This window comes from Ptychodera flava, unplaced genomic scaffold (assembly GCF_041260155.1).
Source record: "Ptychodera flava strain L36383 unplaced genomic scaffold, AS_Pfla_20210202 Scaffold_33__1_contigs__length_2856901_pilon, whole genome shotgun sequence".
In the NCBI taxonomy this organism is placed as follows: Eukaryota; Metazoa; Hemichordata; class Enteropneusta; family Ptychoderidae; genus Ptychodera; species Ptychodera flava.
The window spans coordinates 781,364-801,518 of NW_027248355.1; the positions used below are offsets into that span (position 1 = coordinate 781,364).

The 20,155-nt window shown below is 36.7% G+C and overlaps 1 protein-coding gene across 1 annotated transcript; it reads right to left on the minus strand.

Annotated features, from left to right (window-relative positions):
- Positions 1-8,191: 8,191 nt before the first annotated feature.
- On the minus strand, positions 8,192-19,925 carry LOC139127608 (zinc finger protein 26-like). The gene is made up of 2 exons (XM_070693520.1): positions 19,824-19,925; positions 8,192-10,285 (listed from the first exon to the last, which is right to left on the minus strand). The coding sequence occupies exon 2, from the start codon at positions 10,222-10,224 to the stop codon at positions 8,422-8,424; it is 1,803 nt and encodes a 600-aa protein (XP_070549621.1). The 5' UTR covers positions 10,225-10,285; positions 19,824-19,925; the 3' UTR covers positions 8,192-8,421.
- Positions 19,926-20,155: the final 230 nt, after the last annotated feature.

Consider the following 20,155-nt stretch of genomic DNA (forward strand, 5'->3'; position numbering starts at 1 on the left):
AGAATTATTTCCTTATTCCCAGAGTGCATAAATGAATTCCAACCAGTTGTACACCAGAAAAGAATGCGAACAAAATTCGGAGTTTGTCCCCGAGATACACAAAAATATCGCCAAACGATTGAGCAGAATCTAAAGCCCCCACTCAATTATCAGATTTATCTAATGTAAATATTATTTACTTGACAAAATATTCAATGGAAAACAAAAGAATGACAAACTGTTAATGGGCTGTTGACACATTTGCTAATGTAAGAACCTGGGATTGAGAAGGGCGCCTAAATTTAGTTGTAACGACTGATAATGATTCTGACCGACGGTAACGTACACGTGATGCATCGTGACAATAATCCCTCTTGTATTTTCCGGACCTTTGAAGTAACCATGTATTCTCCGATTATTTTGTTTTAGCGATCGCTTAAGGCATTGACAAAGACGACAGACCGTTCATCCTGTTTGACATTGTACCTTGATGGGAGTGGCCTTTCTCCCCTACTCATCTTTAGTTGATAGTAGATGCATACCAAAAGCATGACATATGCAGATTTTTTCAGATATTTTCAATTGTATTCTTTCTGGAGAGAGACACACTTCTGGGCACTTCTTCCTCGACTATACACAGGGATGTAAACGCTATGGGCCTTTGACGTATGACTTCTGTGAGAAACCCAGTCAGTTTCACTACGGTGCACCACGGCTTTGTATACAGCCGACCTTTCATGATATTGTAACCCTGTAGAAGTATGTGATTAAACTGACCGAATAGTCCAGTCAATCTACGAGATTTTGGCACCTAACCCACCACAAATTGCAACAGAATTTTTTTCTTCAGAATGCATTTCAGAGAGGTACCCAGAACAACATAATAAAAGTTTACTCGAATCCACCTTGGGGAAATATGACTAATTTGCATAAATCAAATATGGCTGCCAATCATCCGACAAAATAACATAATTGGCCATATATCACATGTTAAACAAGCTATTTCAGTGATTTCAAAGTTTGACACTATTAATTTGGCTCAGGGAATCATTTTGGAGGTATAATGTTTCATATGGTACTTCATTAATTTGCATAATTCCAATATGGCGGCCAACATTCCTACAAAAGACATTTTCGGTCATATACCACGTATTAAACAAGCTATTTTAGTGATTTTAAAGTTAAAGTATATTTCTTAGGCATGGACAAATAATTTTCGAGATGCAATGATTTGCATAGTTAATTTGTTAATTTGCATAAATCCAATATGGTGGCCAAGATACCTACAAAAGACATTTTCTGTCATACGTATTAACCCTTTGGGCGCCAAAGTATATTTTTGTCAACTTTATAAAATGTACCACAGTCAATTTTTCTACTTTTTTGCCAAATTTTTGATAAAGAACTATGGCTGCTGAAAACTGAGATCCATTTGGTCCAAAATTATGAAAAAACGTACAGAAAAGTTCACAGAAATTGGTAAATATTGCATTAAAATTTTGGTGTAAAAAATTACAGCAGTCAAAGGGTTTAAAGCCATTTCTGTGATTTCAAAGTTAAAAGTATATTTCTTTGGCATTGACAAACAATTTTCGAGATGCAATGATTTGCATAGGTACTTCGTTAATTTGCATAAATCCAATAGGGTTGCCAACATACCTACAAAAGACATTTTCTGTCATATACTACTATACTACTAACCCTTTGGGCGCCAAAGTCTATTTTGTCAACTTTCTAAAGTGTACCACAGTCAATTTTTCTGCTTTTGCCAAACTTTTGATAAAAAAATATAGCTGCTGAAAAATGAGATCTATTTCGTCCAAAATTATAAAAAGTTCAGAAATGTTCACAGAAATTTGTAAAATATTGCATTAAAATTTTGGTGTAACAAATTACAGCAGTCAAAGGGTTAAACAAGCTATTTCTGTGATTTGAAAGTTAAACGTATATTTCTTTGGCATGGACAAATGATTTTTGAGGTGCAATGATTTGCATTGGCACTTTCTTAATTTGCATAATTTCAATAGAGCGGCCAATATACCCACAAAAGACATTTTGTCATATATCATGTATTGAACATCTATTTCAGCCATTTTGAAGTTTAAATATATTTCTTGAGCATGAAGAGACATTTTTTGCTGTTCAATGTTTTTAAAAAGACTCTTTGATAATTTTCAGAAATTAAATATGGCTGCCAATTAATGTCCAAATAGCTTCTAATATAAACAAGGTTCTGGTTGAGTTTTTAGCAATAGGAATATCATGAAAAAACTGTTAAGAGGGCACTGCACCAAACACAGCGTATTTTCCTCAAAACAATTTTTTTTGCAAATATTCGTCCAATTTTGATTAATTGTTAACCCAAGATTCAAAATTGGCTAGGTTCACCGTTTAGCTGGACAAGCAGTCGTAAGTTGCATGATATAGAAGGGTTAATGTATGTAAATGTATGCAAATCACCCGATTTCCTACTTCCCTTTTATCCCAATTTCAAGATTTCCAAGAATATAACTCTAGTCTGGCTGGGTCAAATTTCTGAAATTTTCACATTATGTTTTCTAAATGCTATGTAACAAACAATTATTTTGTTTTGCAATAAAATTCTTACATTTTGAATTAGAGGTTATTATTTTGCTAATCACGATTTTAAGCACTTTTTGAGTGTCAGTATTTCAACTCATGCCATTTTAGAATGAGGATAGATAATGAAAAATAATATTGTCGTATTTTTTTCTACATATATTCTTATTTCAAGTGAAATATTACATTTCACAAAATAGTTTCTATTGGTTTCCTTGTCATCTTAGATGAGAAATATTCCTTTGAAAAAACTGTGTTTGCAACGTGCAGCTCCACCTTCAGTCCTTGAACATTTATTTTTAAAAATGTGGAAAATATACTATAAATTTACTTACAAAAACGATCCAAGTTTATTTTAATAGGTGTCTTTGATACCTGAATTTGTTAAAATACTCCATAAATATATTGTATTTTTAAAAGAATGTTAAAGCTAATTTGGTAGACTTAAATATGTGACTTCCGAATGGATTAATATACGTATATGTTGATGTGCGTTTCACTATTGAGATTTCAGAAAGTCATGCAATTTTAATTATTTTCTAAATATGACAACCGTTAACCGTTAAGTCGTCTAATAATAATCTCTTTCTGAATATAACATTGGATTCATCTGTGTAAGACATTAGTTGTGATTTTATTGGTGTTTTATACTCTACAGTGTTAAAACATGTAATCTTTAATGGTTACTGTTTTAAAACAGTCGTGTACAAAATCTTTAGTTTATAATTTAGACTTAACCCCCTCCTTATGGACGATTGCATCTTTGGTACATCCCCTAAATGATAGGCAAGAAGACATAACATATAACAGCAAAAATACAATAAACACAACAAAGATAATAAAACGCAGAAAAATAAGATAATGTGACCAAAAATAACACATGCCACAATACAGACAAATTAAAACTTAGCGCTGTTGCAAACAATGTCAGACTCTTAAAAATTTGATCAACACACAAACTCACAAAAATTGAAATTTACATGCTTAGCAAAGGCAATAGTTACACGATACATACATGTAAATCTGGAAAATGACACTTGGAAAACTGACTCAAGATGTACTTTGTTGTATTGTGTAATAGTTGGATTCTGTGTTTGGATTAATTGTCCTTTGCTAAAGCATGCAGTTTTCAGATTTTTTTTTCAGTTTGTATGTCCATAAAATTTTATGAATCTGACATTGTTTGCAATAGTGCTAAGTTTTAATTTGTGTGTATTATGGCATTTTTTATTTTGGTCGTATCATTTTTTCTGTTTTTTAGCTTTGTTGTGTTTATTGTATTTTTGCTGATATGTGTGATGACTTCTTGCCTATCATCTAGGGCATCTTATAAAGATGTACCCATCCTCATCTAGGGCATCTTATAAAGATGTACCCATCCATAAGAAGGGGGTTCAATCTAAACTTAAGATTTTGAACACGTCTTTTTTTAAAAGTAAACATTACAGATTACATGTTTTGACACTGTACTGTGTTAAACACCAAAAAAAATCACAAAAATGCCCTACACAGATGAATCCAATGTTATATTCAGAAAGAGAATATATTATTCAGAAGACTAACAATCATTAATAGTCGTCATATATAGAAAAATCAAAATTTTAAAAATAAATGTCCAAGGACTTAACAGTTTCTTCTTGATAGTTTCCTCGTGCTAAAAACTATACCAAACCCTTATTTATATTAGAAGCTATTAAGCAATGGGGCATTAATATGGCAGCCGTATTTAATTTATGCAAATTATCAAAGGGCCTTTGTAAAAATTTAACCACTAAAAGTGTATCTTCATACCCAAGAAAAATATCAAAACTTTAAAATCACTGAAATAGCTTGTTTAATGCGTAGTATATGTCCGACAACGTCCTTTGTAGGAATGTTGGCCACCATATTGGATTTATGCAAATTAACAAATTAACTATGCAAATCATTGCATCTCGAAAATTATTTGTCCATGCCTAAGAAATATACTTTTAACTTTAAAATCACTAAAATAGCTTGTTTAATACATGGTATATGACTGAAAATGTCTTTTGTAGGAATGTTGGCCGCCATATTGGAATTATGCAAATTAATGAAGTACCCATATGAAACATTATACCTCCAAAATGATTCCCTGAGCCAAATTAATAGTGTCAAACTTTGAAATCACTGAAATAGCTTGTTTAACATGTGATATATGGCCAATTATGTTATTTTGTCGGATGGTTGGCAGCCATATTTGATTTATGCAAATTAGTCATATTTCCCCAAGGTAGATTCGAGTAAACTTTTAATATGTTGGTTCTGGGTACCTCTCTGAAATGCATTCTGAAGAAAAAAATTCTGTTGCAATTTGTGGTGGGTCTAACCCTATTTTGACTGGACTAGGAACATGGTGCACCACTCGACTGTATGTGCGTTATTAGCGGACTTTGTGTCGGGTAACTGAGATAGCAACAACAACCATTAACAGTATACGTGTTGAAATACCAAGACCAAACTACCACTAGACCATGCCAGGTGACCACATGTGACAAACACGTCTGCATTCAAGTTGGTACCATCATCAACAGCGTGTATTCAACGGCGAACCCAAGCTTGCAGAAAAAAAAAACGATCAACTTGGACGTTGTACACACAGGCGCTCCTTAGCTGGTTAGTCTGCTAAGTAGATCGATTTTCGGCTCGATTTATCGATCCCGTGGTCGATATACCCGCCACTGCAACCTAGTGAGTATTTAGGTTGCAGTGGCGGGCATATCGACTACGGGATCGATAAATCGAGCCGAAAATCGATCTACTTAGCAGACAAACCAGCTAAGGAGCGCCTGTGGTTGTACAACCCAACAAAATAAATGCAGCCACTGACAATTTTTCAGACACAACACCCAAACTTAACGTCATCAAAGGCACAGCGCCTATTCAATCCATCCCACAAATCAAACAAAATATCCAATTTAGATCGAGAATAAAACCAAAAATACGCTAAATCCTGTACAGAAAGGGCTGGGACGGCATTAACCTGACAAACACCGCAGTAGGCAGCTCAATATAGATTGCTGCCATCGTAATACCTTGCATACTATATATTATTATCCATAATTATACTATTTCATGCCGCCTTCACTGACACCATGAATTATACGACTTTAGACTTCCTAGTATTACCAGGCTTACTAACTTGCTGACATTTTCTTGCCCCTTCTCATTTTAAAAATTTAGTGCGTTTTTTCAATAGACCCTATCCGTGTATAGCATCAGTTGTTTTTTTCCCAAAGATTCGGAGTTGGATAAAATCATTGATAACATTGAAATTTAAATTTTTTCGTTTTTTTCTGATCAACACAGGGATATATTTGTCTAACACATCCATGATGAAATCGACACCGTGTTCAAGAAAAAAAGTTACAGGTCCTGGTAACGCCAACACGCCTTTTAAATAAAAAAGATTTCATGACATTTGCTACATTGTTTGTGTGTTTTGTCTGTAAAAAGTCAGTGGCCGCATTTATTTTGTTACACGGCACAACAGAGTCCACACTGGCCCTTTCTTGTGCTCTAAGCACGCTCGCGATCGCACGTACCCATTCCACAGTACTGTATATTTCCCATAATTCATTATGATTGTATCCTCGGCGATTCCTCAGTGAAGTCTACCATATCTCCCATGTGTAGAAAAATTCACAGACTAGTTGTCAAAATTTTGAAAACGTACTTTTATGCACACTGTTCTTCTCAATTCTCATTTTAAATGGTTTGGAAAATTATTCATAATTGAGGGAGGAGATAGCGTTTTTGTAAACTTTGCCACTGATTGTGTCCTCAGCTATACAAAATAATGTGCTGGAAAGTAGGGAGACTAGTTACACCTGTTTAATGAAACAAAAGGATATTTATTTTTTGCAATGGAAGTGACAAAAGAAATTTGCATGCTAAGTTTTCTCAGAGAATGACCCCTTCAGTTCGTCATAACTTACTGTCCAAAAAGCAAGGCATTTGTAGTACCTGCAGAATGTGACTTATATGGTTGTTTAGTGGTTATTTTGAATTTTTCACTGAAATATCTTAACGTACTTTTACTAGATATTATTTGACAATCATTCGGATGCTGAACATTAGTGCTTACATGCAGAACTGAAAACGTTTTTAGAAAAGTAACCTTCATGGATAAAAATCAAAGAGAATTGTGGGTAAATTTATTGTACTGTGCATTCCTTGGCTTAAAAATTTGGTTGCCGAAAATAATAAAGTAGCTCTAGTCGTAGTTTCGGTCCTCCAAAAATGAAATATAAATAAACATTTCCAGACATGGTCTGCAAAACTTCGGGTTGCACGTTTTCAACTTTCCCTTCGATCAGGCCTACAAATTTTTCAAAGGACGATTTGGTTCTCATGAATTCAGTCAAGTTTCTTTTAGCAATTTCGACAATCTACCGGTATGTCTGTCTGTAACCTCTTTTTTGTTGGAAAAAGATTTGTCATCATAGAAATATATATCGACCATAATTATGGTGTCAAAAAAGGATCGAAGATTCAATTCGTAATTCGTGAGATCAGGTACCGACAAGCGAAAAGCGATCTCGCTTTTCGCTTGTCGGTACCTATGTATTTGTGTCTCACTGACACAATATTATACACAAATTTTGAAGAATTATGAGTAATTAAGAAATATATCAAGCTTCTTAAAATCAAATATAACAATAACAAAATATTACACTATTTGCTGATTTATTATGATTTAAAGAAAATTAGTGAGAACATTAGTAGACACCAGAAAAGAAATGTTTTTTTGCTGATCACGGCAAAAAACGTTTCACTATGATGGAAAATCTAAATATGTTTCCCAAAAGTACAAAATATTACATTCCTATTAAAAATTAAGAAAAATCCACATAAAATGCAAACCAACTATCAACTAAACTATGAATGACATGTGAACGCCTAATTTACCATCGTACCAAATATAATATTACTTAGCAGTTTTTGAGAAATTTCTGTGTACAGCATGCAGTATACACAATCATATTTATTAGCACTGGCACATATCCTCATCATGTTGACAAACCAAGAGTACAGTCATCCTGGGCGACTTGCACATAAAATGTAAAAGATTTCTGAACAGTGTTCCCATGAAAGAAAGCAAAGTCGACAGAGGATGACAGGTAACGCACAAAAGACAACGGAAGCTATACTACACCTACCATCATCTAAGCTACACAATTCTGACGGTGGAGCTACTTTATATGTATACTATTCTTATTAGGCTAAAACATTTTGATGAGTCAATAAAAATACCAACTCTGTCGATTGCTTATTCAGGACTTTGTAGAAAATGGCTTTTCATATGACTCCAATCATGTCAAAGACATTTCTGATGAGTGTTAATTTCTAGCCACACGGTTTTAGAACAATTTGTTCACTTTTGTGAATACTCTACCATTTAAAAAAGCCACAAACTTTGCAAACAGATAGCTTTTCAGTTAATAAATCCTGACGTGAACATTTAGATGTCTACACTGTACAAAACCCTTTCCACACACTTTGCAGACAAATGGCTATTCATTCGTATGTGTCCAGATGTGTTCTTTGAGAGTTACACGCCTTCCCACACACTTTATGGACAAAATTCTTTTCTTTTGCATGTGTCCTCATTTGATAGTTGAGACTTCCACTCTGTGCAAAACCGTTCCCACACACTTCGAGACAAATGGCTTTTCCTTTGTATGTGTCCTGATGTGACGTTTGAGTTTTCCACTCTCTGCAAAACCCTTCCCACACACTGTGCAGACATATGGCTTTTCATTTGTATGTGTCATCGTGTGACATTTAAGACGTCCACTTGTTACAAAACCCTTCCCACACACTTTGCAGACATATGGCTTTTCATCTATGTGTCCTTGTGTGATAGTTAAGACATCCACTCTGTGCAAAACCTTTCCCACACACTTTGCAGACATATGGCTTTTCATTTGTATGCGTCCTCATGTGACTTTTAAGATTTCCACTCTGTACAAAACCCTTCCCACACACTTTGCAGGCAAATGGCTTTTCATTTGTGTGTATCCTCTTGTGATTGTTGAGACTTCCACTCCGTGTAAAACCCTTCCCACACACTTTGCAGATGTATGGCTTTTCATTTGTGTGTGTCCTTGTGTGATACTTGAGATATCCACTCAGTGCAAAACCCTTCCCACAAACTTTGCAGACATATGGCTTTCCATTTGTGTGTGTCCTCGTGTGATTGTTGAGATTTCCACTCCGTGTAAAACCCTTCCCACACACTTTGCAGACAAATTGCTTTTCGTTTGTATGCATCCTAATGTGAACTTTTAGATTTCCATTTATTGAAAAACCCTTCCCACACACTTTGCAGACAAATGGCTTTTCATTTGTATGCATCCTGATATGAATTTGTAGACTTCTATTCGTTGCAAAACCTTTCCAACAAACTTTGCAGACAAATGGCTTTTCCTTTGTATGTGTCCTGATGTGAATGTATAAACTTCCTGTCTGTGTAAAACCCTTCCCACACACTTTGCAGACGAATGGCTTTTCATTTGTATGTGTCCTCATGTGATCTTTTAAATTTCCACTCTGCGCAAAACCCTTCCCACACACTTTGCAGACAAATGGCTTTTCATTTGTATGTGTCCTGATGTGGCGTTTTAGATGTCCATTCCATGCAAAACGCTTCCCACACACTTTGCAGGCAAATGTCTTTTCATCTGTATGCATCCTTGTGTGAATTTTTAGATATCCACTTGTTGAAAGACCCTTCCCACACACTTTGCAGACGAATTGCTTTTCCTTTGTATGTATCCTGATGTGAACTTTCAGATTTCCACTCATTGCAAAATGCTTCCCACACACTTTGCAGACAAATGGCTTTTCCTTTGTATGTGTCCTGATGTGAACTTGTAGATTTCCACTCATTGTAAAACCCTTCCCACACACTTTGCAGACAAATGGCTTTTCCTTTGTATGTGTCCTGATGTGAACTTTCAGATTTCCACTCTGTGTAAAACCCTTCCCACACACTTTGCAGACAAATGGCCTGTCGTTTGTATGTGTCCTCATGTGAACTTTCAGATTTCCACTCATTGCAAAATGCTTCCCACACACTTTGCAGACAAAAGGCTTTTCCTTTGTATGTGTCCTGATGTGAACTTGTAGATTTCCACTCATTGCAAAATGCTTCCCACACACTTTGCAGACAAGTGGCTTTTCCTTTGTATGTGTCCTGATGTGAACTTTCAGATTTCCACTCTGTGTAAAACCCTTCCCACACACTTTGCAGACAAATGGCCTGTCGTTTGTATGTGTCCTCATGTGAACTTTCAGATTTCCACTCTGTGTAACACCCTTCCCACACACTTTGCAGATGAATGGCTTCTCATTTGTATGTGTCCTGACATGGATTTTGAGAGAGTTGGTGTTTTTACATCCTTTACCGCATACACTGCAGACTAACTTCCGTTCACTAATATGAATCACTGAGTGTCGTTCCATGTCCTCTTTCTCAGTGAAACTCTTGCCACATTCTTTACAAACAAATTGCCTTTCCTTTCTATGAGGCCACATGTGACTATGTTCGTTTTCTTTTTGTGTAAAAGTCCAGTCACAATCTTGGAAATGAGATATTCCTTTTTTCACAAAGGTTGCTGTCTCACTCATGTTTTTGTACATTGTTTCCCTTGATGCCGATGTTGATGACAAAACTTCCTAGCAAAAGGTGTTTTTGAACATTCTGAAATATAAGCATAAGTGCAATAAGTTTAAAATAATTATAACTTCAATGTGTTGGGAAAGATTTCGCGAATTGTTACATTCATCATAGAATCAAGAAATTTCCAGCTTTAGAGTTGTTACGTATCGATATCAACAAGTATCTCTGAACATGCATTTCACGGTTTGAAATACAATTCATAGGATGCATGCAGTTATATCTTTATAGATATCTTGGATCGTCATATAAGGTCAACAAAAGACGTTTATTGTAATCAAACTCTTCACCATTAATAAGAGTTCTAAAATGTAAAACCTGATTTCAGACAGAGAATACAATGTAAAAGATTTGATATTAATAACTACTGAATAATTCAATCATGTAGAGATGATATGTTTTAGATTATGATTATGAATGAATTTTTGTGATAAGAGATTGGAAACATAAAAATGTCAACATGATATATATTAGTTTCCTTTCTGAATTTCTTTCGAAGTTTTTCATTTCTGAGAAAGTATGACTTGCAAATTGTGAGTATGTGAGCAAGATATATATCAAAGCTTGTGGGTCTATAATTGCACTAATTGGTATTCTCATCGCTTGATGTTTAATATAGGTACATTTTGTACATGTTTCATGAGTGGACTTTGTTATATACTCACAATTGTAATATAAACAACAATAAAAAATACGGTCAAGGACAGTGTGCTCACATTTGGTTTGAATTGGTCCATTCGAGAAATATTTAAACCAGGAAAAACAAGAATGACAAAAGCAAATAAGGTCTCCAACTTAGGTACTGGAGGTCATTTTTAGGAACATGCATATCAACTTCTATAGCAATGGGACAAGCAGATCCTAAGTACATAAGCAAATGTCAACAACAAAAAAATAGACGGAAAGGTTTTGATAAAAAGAAAAGGTGGGAGTGGGTAAAAAAAGGTACAAGGAATCTGGTAAAAAGAGCAATGCTACCTCATCAATCTTCTAGACCCTACCACCTCCTGAATATCAAATGTTCCACCCCTTGATATTACATAACGCTAGATGACAGGAAATGTATTTACAACCTTGGGGAGTTTTTAATCAATGCGATGAGTGTTATCATTCTAATGTAAACAGGACTTAAGTTAGTCACAGATAGTGAAATGCCTTCCACTGTGGGCGGTGATTACAACATCTGGAATTATCCTGGATCCAAATTTCTCATCAGTTCTTGTATGTCTTACATTGAAAAGTTGCAAAAATTGGTCCGCAATGGAAAAATTCACCTCAGCTTTGTTTGCTGGATCAAATTTTCCAACAAATTGATACCAAATATGACAAAATTATGTTCCCAGCCTTCGAAACTCTCTCACAACATATCTCGGGTTGGTGTAGGTCATTTAAGGTCACAAACTGAGAAAATTACCTAAAATATACAAATTTGGGGGTTTCCCAACACTTTGAGCAGAAAGTTTATCTAATAACATCCCTCGGGACTTTATACCAAATTACAAAGCTATTAAAAAAGTAATTTTGAGAACAAGTTTTCTTGACCAAAAATGACAATGTCTTAAAAATACAAATTTGTATATTTCAGGACAATTTCCACATATCTAACTATTGTCATCTCTGTACGTCTGTGTACCAAATATAAAATGTCTCTCCAGGGCTTTTAAAAAGAAAATACTGTTTAAAATTTTTTGACCATACATGACAAATTTGCTCCAAAATAGTAATTTTCACAATTTTGTCATAATTTCAACAAATTAGAAGAGTAACACCCTTGCAAAGATCCAACCCAAATTTGAGAGCAATTGGGCCGGCGGTTTCAGAGAAGAATAATTTTTACTAAAAATGAGAAACATCACCAAAAAATTCAGCAAAAATACAAAATCTTCACAATATTCATAAAACTGTATAAGGTTCACCTAAGGTACTTGCACACAAATTTTCAAAGCAATCAAAACAGCGGTTCTCGAGATATTAATTCTTGACCATTTTCACATTTTGAAAGCTCATTTGCATAATTTTGGCAATGCAGACTTCATTTGAACAAAATCCCATCTATAGCCCAGGATGCATCCACACACTAAATGCCAAGCTGAAATGTGCAGCGGTTTGCGTGTTTTTGATGTTGACGGACATACTGTACGTACCGGTACGTACATACATACATACACACATACGTACGCCATCGACTTCAACTATACGATAAACTCACATTGGTATTTACCAAATGTGAGCTAAAAAATGCCATATCAAACAGTGACAGTAATTTGATTTATTATAGATACGATGAATAGCCATTTGTCAAATTTGAGTGAAAGTTAAACAATTTAATTGTAACATATTTTTTCTATGTTGTCTTTAACAAAATCTTACTAAAAAATGAAAGCGATATAACGAAATACACAGACTATTTGAATCATCTCTATGAGACAAAATGTGATTAATAGGCTGTCATTGTTATTATGCTAAACAACTCAAATTACCTGATGCCAATAGAGTGCCAGTAACAATATTGTTTATTTTGGTCAGCTTGACATACAAAATACACCAAATAAACAACTTGAGACAACACCAGTTATATCCCAGCGGATGAAGGTCGCTTGTATCATTATGAGGACATTAAATATATGCTATGTGTCAAAGAGGGACTGACTTCAAATAAATTGGTATCATTGCATTTTAATTTTCCCCGTCAACGAACACAAAGATAGGATATCTTAATCCTCAGCTTAAGGGGGTGAGGCGGAAATAAATCTGATGCCACAATTTCAGCTTCAGCGGCACCAGATCTGTGATCCCAGGGAGAGCCAGCAAACAATGACATCAAAATAACGTCTGCACATACGTAAAAGATGTCATTCCTATCAAGTCGAAGATATGGAACACTAGAATCTCATCATTATAAGCACGTAATTCTTGCCAGCAGACGGTTGAAAACCATGAAATACAAATATTGGTAAGGAGAAGAAAAGACACATCACCAGTGTGCATTGTTCCAGTTGGCTCTATTGTCACCATCATCTGCTGATGTTTGACTTCATTGACATGCAGAAAACCATTTTGTACACAAACGATCAAAATTATATCATTTCTTATATTGGGATATATAGGTGCTCTTCTTTCTGAGGATAAATCTCGTATTTGTGTGCTGGTCTGTAATTCATTTGTTTCTATCTTTTTCAGGAAAAGGATACTGCCTACACAATTAAAAGTAGAACTGATGTTAATTTCACAGACGTTTTTTAAATCTACTGTTCTCTTCCTTATAACTCTATGGCTGAAATGCTCTTTACTTTTGTTGGTTTGTTGCATATGGAACAAGTCATCGTTGATGACACAGTCCCCACGTGTTAATGGGTACTTTGATTACAGGTCCTCAGAGAGGATAGAGTCCTCTTCATTAGGTCTGTGATAAAAATACTTTTGAATAAATTCGCTTGATACATGTCTGAGCTGTAGTTCAGGAGATGAAAAAATCGTAATAAAATGGCCACATGGCGGCCTTATTGGATGGTATCACAGAACAAATCTATGTGCATATGTATGACAGACATCCAGCTCTATGGGTTTGCTCAGAATTAGATATACGCATAATTAATGAGGTACAGTATGAAGCATCATAAGGTCTCCCATCATACCATATATGAAGGGTGTACAACTTGTGGTTACTGAGTTATGGACAAATATGTATATTTGAGGTCAAAGGTCATCGAGGTCACGTGACATTTTGTCAAAATAATTGTATTGCTAAGTTATCCCTATATACCAAAAATCAGACCTCTAGCTCTATTGACTCGCTCAAAATTAGATATGCGCATAATTAATGATGTACAATATGTGGCATCATAAAGTGTCCCATCATACCATACATGAAGGTTGTAGCACTTGAGGTTTCTGAGTTATGGACAAATATGTATATTTGAGGTCAAAGGTCACCGAGGTCACATGACATTTTGTCAAAAAAATTGTATTGCTAAGTTATCCCTATATACCAAAAATCAGACCTCTAGCTCTATTGGCTTGCTCAAAATTAGATATGCGCATAATTGATGAGGTACAATATGTGGCGTCATAAGCTGTCCCATCATACCATACATGAAGGTTGTAGCACTTGAGTTTACTGAGTTATGGACAAATATGTATATTTGAGGTTAAAGGTCACCGAGGTCACATGACATTTTGTCAAAAAAATTGTAGTGCTAAGTTATCCCTATATACCAAAAATCAGACCTCTAGCTCTATTGGCTCGCTCAAAATTAGATATGCACATAATTGATGATGTACATTATGTGGCATCATAAAGTGTCCCATCATACCATACATGAAGGTTGTAGCACTGTAAGTTTACTGAGTTATGGACAAATATGTATATTTGAGGTCAAAGGTCACCGAGGTCACGTGACATTTTGTAAAAAAAATTGTATTGCTTAGTTATCCCTATACACCAAAAATCAGACCTCTAGCTCTATTGGCTTGCTCAAAATTAGATATGTGCATAATTAATGAGGTACAATATGTGGCGTCATAAGCTGTCTCATCATACCATACATGAAGGTTGTAGCACTTGTGGTTACTGAGTTATGGACAAATATGTATACTTGAGGTCAAAGGTCACCGAGGTCATGTGACATTTTGAAAAACAAATTGTATTGCTAAGTTATCCCTATATACCAAAAATCGGACTTCTTGCTCTATTGGCTCGCTCAAAATTAGATATGCACATAATTAATGAGGTACAATATGTGGCGTCATAAGCTGTCCCATCATACCATATATGAAGGGTGTAGCACTTGTGGTTACCGAGTTATGGACATATATATATATTTGAGGTCAAAGGTCACCAAGGTCACGCGACATTTTGTCAAAATATCTGAGATATCTGCGTGAACGGATGGACTCACGGATGGACTCATGGACGGACATGACCCCATCTATAAGCCCCCTGGACTTCATCCGTGGGGACTAAAAACTGTGTCACTGCATCCTTTTTGCAATATGAATACGATGAGAAACTAAATTTTTATTTTTCTTGGCCTTATACATGGGAGTCTATGGACTGCCTTATACATGGGAGTCTATGGACTGCCTTATACATGGGAGTCTATGGAGACTGCCTTATACATGGGAGTCTATGGAGGTGAAAACTAAAAAGTCCTCTAACACGGCCAAATTTGATCGCATTGTGAAACAAATCGACGTGCATCTGTATGGGGTAGGGTACTATCCTTGTGCAAAGTTTGAAAGAAATTGACCTGGGCATCTCTGAGATTTCTGCGTGAACGGACGGACGGACGCACGCACGGACGCACGCACGGACATGACCAAACCTATTAGTCCCCCCGGACGGTGTCCGTGGGGACTAAAAAGAACTGGTACAGTCATTGATATAAGCAACTAAATACTGCCAGGAGACTGTTCAAAACCAAGAAATACAAATATTGTTGGAGGGGGTAGAAAATGACAAGTCATTGGTGCATTATCTCCTTTGACACATATCTTGTCACTGTCCTTGGAAAGTTCTTTTGTCGGCAGATTGTCTGGCAGGGATGTTAACCTATCCACAACATTGACACTTGTACATTGCTTTTGATTCGATACATGGCGAATGCTGCTTTGATTGAAAACTATAGATTAAACATAGCATTCAATGACACTTGGCTCACATTTGATTCGTTGTAGCTGGCCATATTGAGGATACTAACTTACCTAAGTTTACCCCTGGGAACATGCTTACAAAGTTTAAAAGCAATTGGACAAGCGGTTTCAGAGAATGATTTTTTGACCAAAAAAGGGAACAGTTGCCCTGCTAGATTTTCCCTGTTTACCGCATTTCCGTATCAGTGTTCTCCCCAGGATCAAGCAAAAGCGTAGCGGCTGATTTGCATAATCATTTGCATATCAATAATTATATTTGCATATGGATATAAGCTTGCACATGCACCCATGCATTCATGTACACTCACAACAAAATGCAATGGTAACACACAAGTATGCAATTTGAACATCATGGAAATTCTTTATTACACTTAAATAAATCATCACAGTATAGTACAATTGCAATTAAAATAGAAGATTCAAACAGTAACAGCAAGTTCAGATTGAAAGCACGAAATGGTTCGTCTGATTGGAGTTTCATTAATACATATATTGCTAATAAAATTGTCAAAAATTGCCAACAAAGAGGAAAATTCACAAGTTTAAGCTTTACACAATTCAAATGTAATTGAGTTTTATATCATTTTTGAACGACAAACACCGCTAATAATGTTTCATCATGGGGATCAATCTCAACTAGCGCCCCCCCCCTCCCCGCGTAACTACCACTGCCACTGAACATCGTCGTTCGAGTTCATGATTTTAAAAATACCACCAAGATGATCACAAGACATGAACTAAGTACGACTAGAATCACTCGAAAATCAGGTGTAAAATCTTTCAGAGAACGTGTCAGAGTGGAACCACACGCGACGCCAGGATCAATGTCAACACGTTATAAACACGTCGGCCAACATGGCCGCCGCCATATTGGAATTTATGCAATGTGAACGCGATTGCGATCGTGATCGTACTCGGACAAAAAAAAGATCATCGTTGTAAAATCATAATCAACCTCACTAGTCAACTGCTTCTTTTGTTTCTTTTGCGGTCCATTTCGTTGATCAAAGCATGGGAATGTGATCAAAGGCCCCGCTAGTGCTACACTGCCTAACTCTGTGAATACTTGTCCTCGATGTATACCGACTAAAGGTCTTTGTTGGTCGTAATAGTCATTGTAGAATGAAAACTTGTGAACAACCCAGCTGATTCTTCTATTGTTTTAACGTTCCTCTCAACACTTATGGACAATTTATCGGACGCATACCATACTTCACACCTTCTACTCTTTCACCAGGTTGAAAGTTGCAGTGAGCGCTATGTGTAGACAATGCATGCAACAGCTGGTAGCTACGCAGAGCGCGCTAGTGTGTGAACTAAAGGATGGCGGGAATATTTTAAAGCGTAGCGGGGAGAATCAAAGCGTAGCGGGTAGAGGCGAAAGCGTAGCGGGACCGCTACGCTAAAATGGCCTGGGGAGAACACTGCATATTTTTGACACTGACAAGTTCATTTAAACAACTTCACATCTCCAAACACTGGGTGCACCTGCACATCAAATACTAAGATGGTAGGTGCTGCGGTTTTGGAGTATTCGATGTGGAGGGACATACATACCTACATACATACATACATACATACATCAGGGTTTTCTCTCGACTGCGCGATTGCGCAAATTGCGCATTTCGAGTCATTTTCTGCCCTTTAAAAGTTACTGACTGCGCGAAAATCGCGCACAAAACACAGAGAAAGCAAATACGCCCATATGATGGTGACCCAAGCGCATATAATAGTGTAGTGAGCTGTAAATTTCCTGTTATTTTTGGCCAGAATACTGCCTCGGAAAAGACAATATATCGCCTGTCACTCAACTTTGGTGACGTGCATAACGTGGAGTGTACGCATCGAAAAAGAACAGCCAAGGACATAGTTGTAGTTCAGTCTCCATGGATACTACAGTGCCATTGATATGTTGTTTAATATCATTAGTAAGCATTAAAAATGCTGCCCCCCTAAAACGTCAAGTCTGCCCCCTAATTTTGATGAATGGGGCAGAAATTGCCCCCTCCAGTGAACATGCAGAGAAAACACTGATACATGCATGCATGGATGTATGTATGTATGGGTATGCATACATGCATTCATGCATGCATCCTTGCATCCATTCATACAGATGCTGCTGACCTACCATATAAGCTCTCTTTGGTATATTAAATATATACATTATACCAAATGTGAGCTCAAAATTTGGACAAATCACTCGGTGCAAGTCCTTTTTGGTTCTATTTCATTTTTGTCTTGTGACTATCCATGGCAGGCGTTGGTTCAGAGCAGCCATTACCTGCTGGTAGATGGACACCCAACATTTTGCACGGGTGCCAGGGACTCGTGAGAAATTATACGGAGGGAGGGAGGGCCTAATTAAAAAGAGTATTCAATGGAATCTGACCCAAGCACACAACGGAATCTAGGAATTGCGTTAGTTTATACATGCCAAGAGTATATTCAGGCAACACCACAATAGCGCTGTTCACGGTTACAGGTTTGTTACTAAATATAGCTCTACACGCGCGACATCGGACACGCAGCTTGAAATGCGGACAAATTTTATCAATGTTGCATACATGGCCATTTTTGCAGCTTGTACTCTGAGTCGTGAATATGCCTTTTAGTATTCTTTGTTACACTAGTAGTTGTGTACTAAGATGTGTTTTCGTCATTTTTACATGCGTAATTCTCAAAAGCGTAATTTAAAAATGCGGACATATATTTATTTTTGCAGATTAATTAGAGAACGGTCAGGTAAACTGTGAACAACCTATACCCATCTCAACACTACCTTTGTTACGCCAACTCACAAAATGGGATAGAAGTATTTAGATAAAGTCTTGACCTAATTTCGACACTTCTACACACAGAGAGGCCGACTTCGTCTTGGAGCCGAGTTGTCGTAGAGCAGAGAAGTTTGCGGCCGGCTGTGTTCTCATTGTATTCAAACTTATTGGCATGTAAAGACCGGCACAATTGTGCATTTTGTTGCAAAACCTTCGCGATCTTTGTGAGAAACTGATGGTGAATCACAGCGATATTTGGGAAAGGGTGTCAGTCATTGTTTTCATTACCAGAAAGTAAATTAAAGTAATGTGGAACAACAAATGTTATGGTAATAACACAGCGTGTAGGTAGAAAAGTTGGCTACAGACAGAGACACAAGGACTACGCTATCCGTTCACGTGATCGTTAGGTAGGAAGCAATTCACACTCAAAAGTCAATGCCGAAAAGACAAAGTGAAATACTAGTGGCTGATAATTTTAGTTTTTCTCTATTTTTCCACCTTTGGCAACCTTAACATATGGTCTACAAAATCAATATACAGAATTTTGATTGATCAATTTTTAATGGTTCAAATTTACGCGCAGTGTAATTTTGAAAAATACTGGCCCTCCCTCCCTATAAATTCTCTCGAGTCCCTTTCTGCATATGCACAGAGAATTCGCTGGTCATTCGCTGGTCCCCAGTTCATGCATTTAGAAGGCGGCGTTGAAACCCGAATGTTGATTTATTCATGAAAATGAGTCAATGAATTAAATTGGAGTGAAAATGCATCTACTTCTGGCACGCGGCACGTGAATTAGGCTTACCCACTTTGCACATTCGCAGATTTATTGGTCTCTGTCACACATTGCCAGTGTCTGGGTTTACCCATACCACTATAAAACACTTTGAATTAGCTGCTTGCCATTTCAGCGATTTTTTTAATTTCAATTTAAAGCACAGACTTACAATTCCTGTCCTGGCATTATTTCTTTAACCCTTTTCCTTCCAGACAGTATCCCTTCTCCATCAGCCCCGGAGGGAAACAAAATGGCTGCCGCTGAGCTAGTTAGGAGACGGATTTACCTTACGAAAAGGCACAGTTCATTCAAAAAGTGAGCATCGATGGTTCCCACAACCTCTAGAAATTCATACCTGCTACTCTCTTTGCTTGAAAATTAATCTTCTGTGCATTTCCAGGTACGATTTGTGAGGGGTCCCTTTTTACAGCAGTTACTGTGTACGCGTATTAAAGCGTTGGCTCAATCTGCATATCGGTGCAGTGCCGTTTTTATTCCCCTCCCCACCCGCAACCCCTTCGCACATGCGTAGAAAATCCTACAAGGCTTCCCAGGCGCAGCTGAGTTTGAGCCGCGGCCGTCGATTTCTGTTCTTTTGCCGATTTCAACCTCTTTATAATATTCAAGCTACTGTTGTATGTGCAGTGATCTAAATAAGGAAATGTTGTTTTTTATATTGTATCAAAA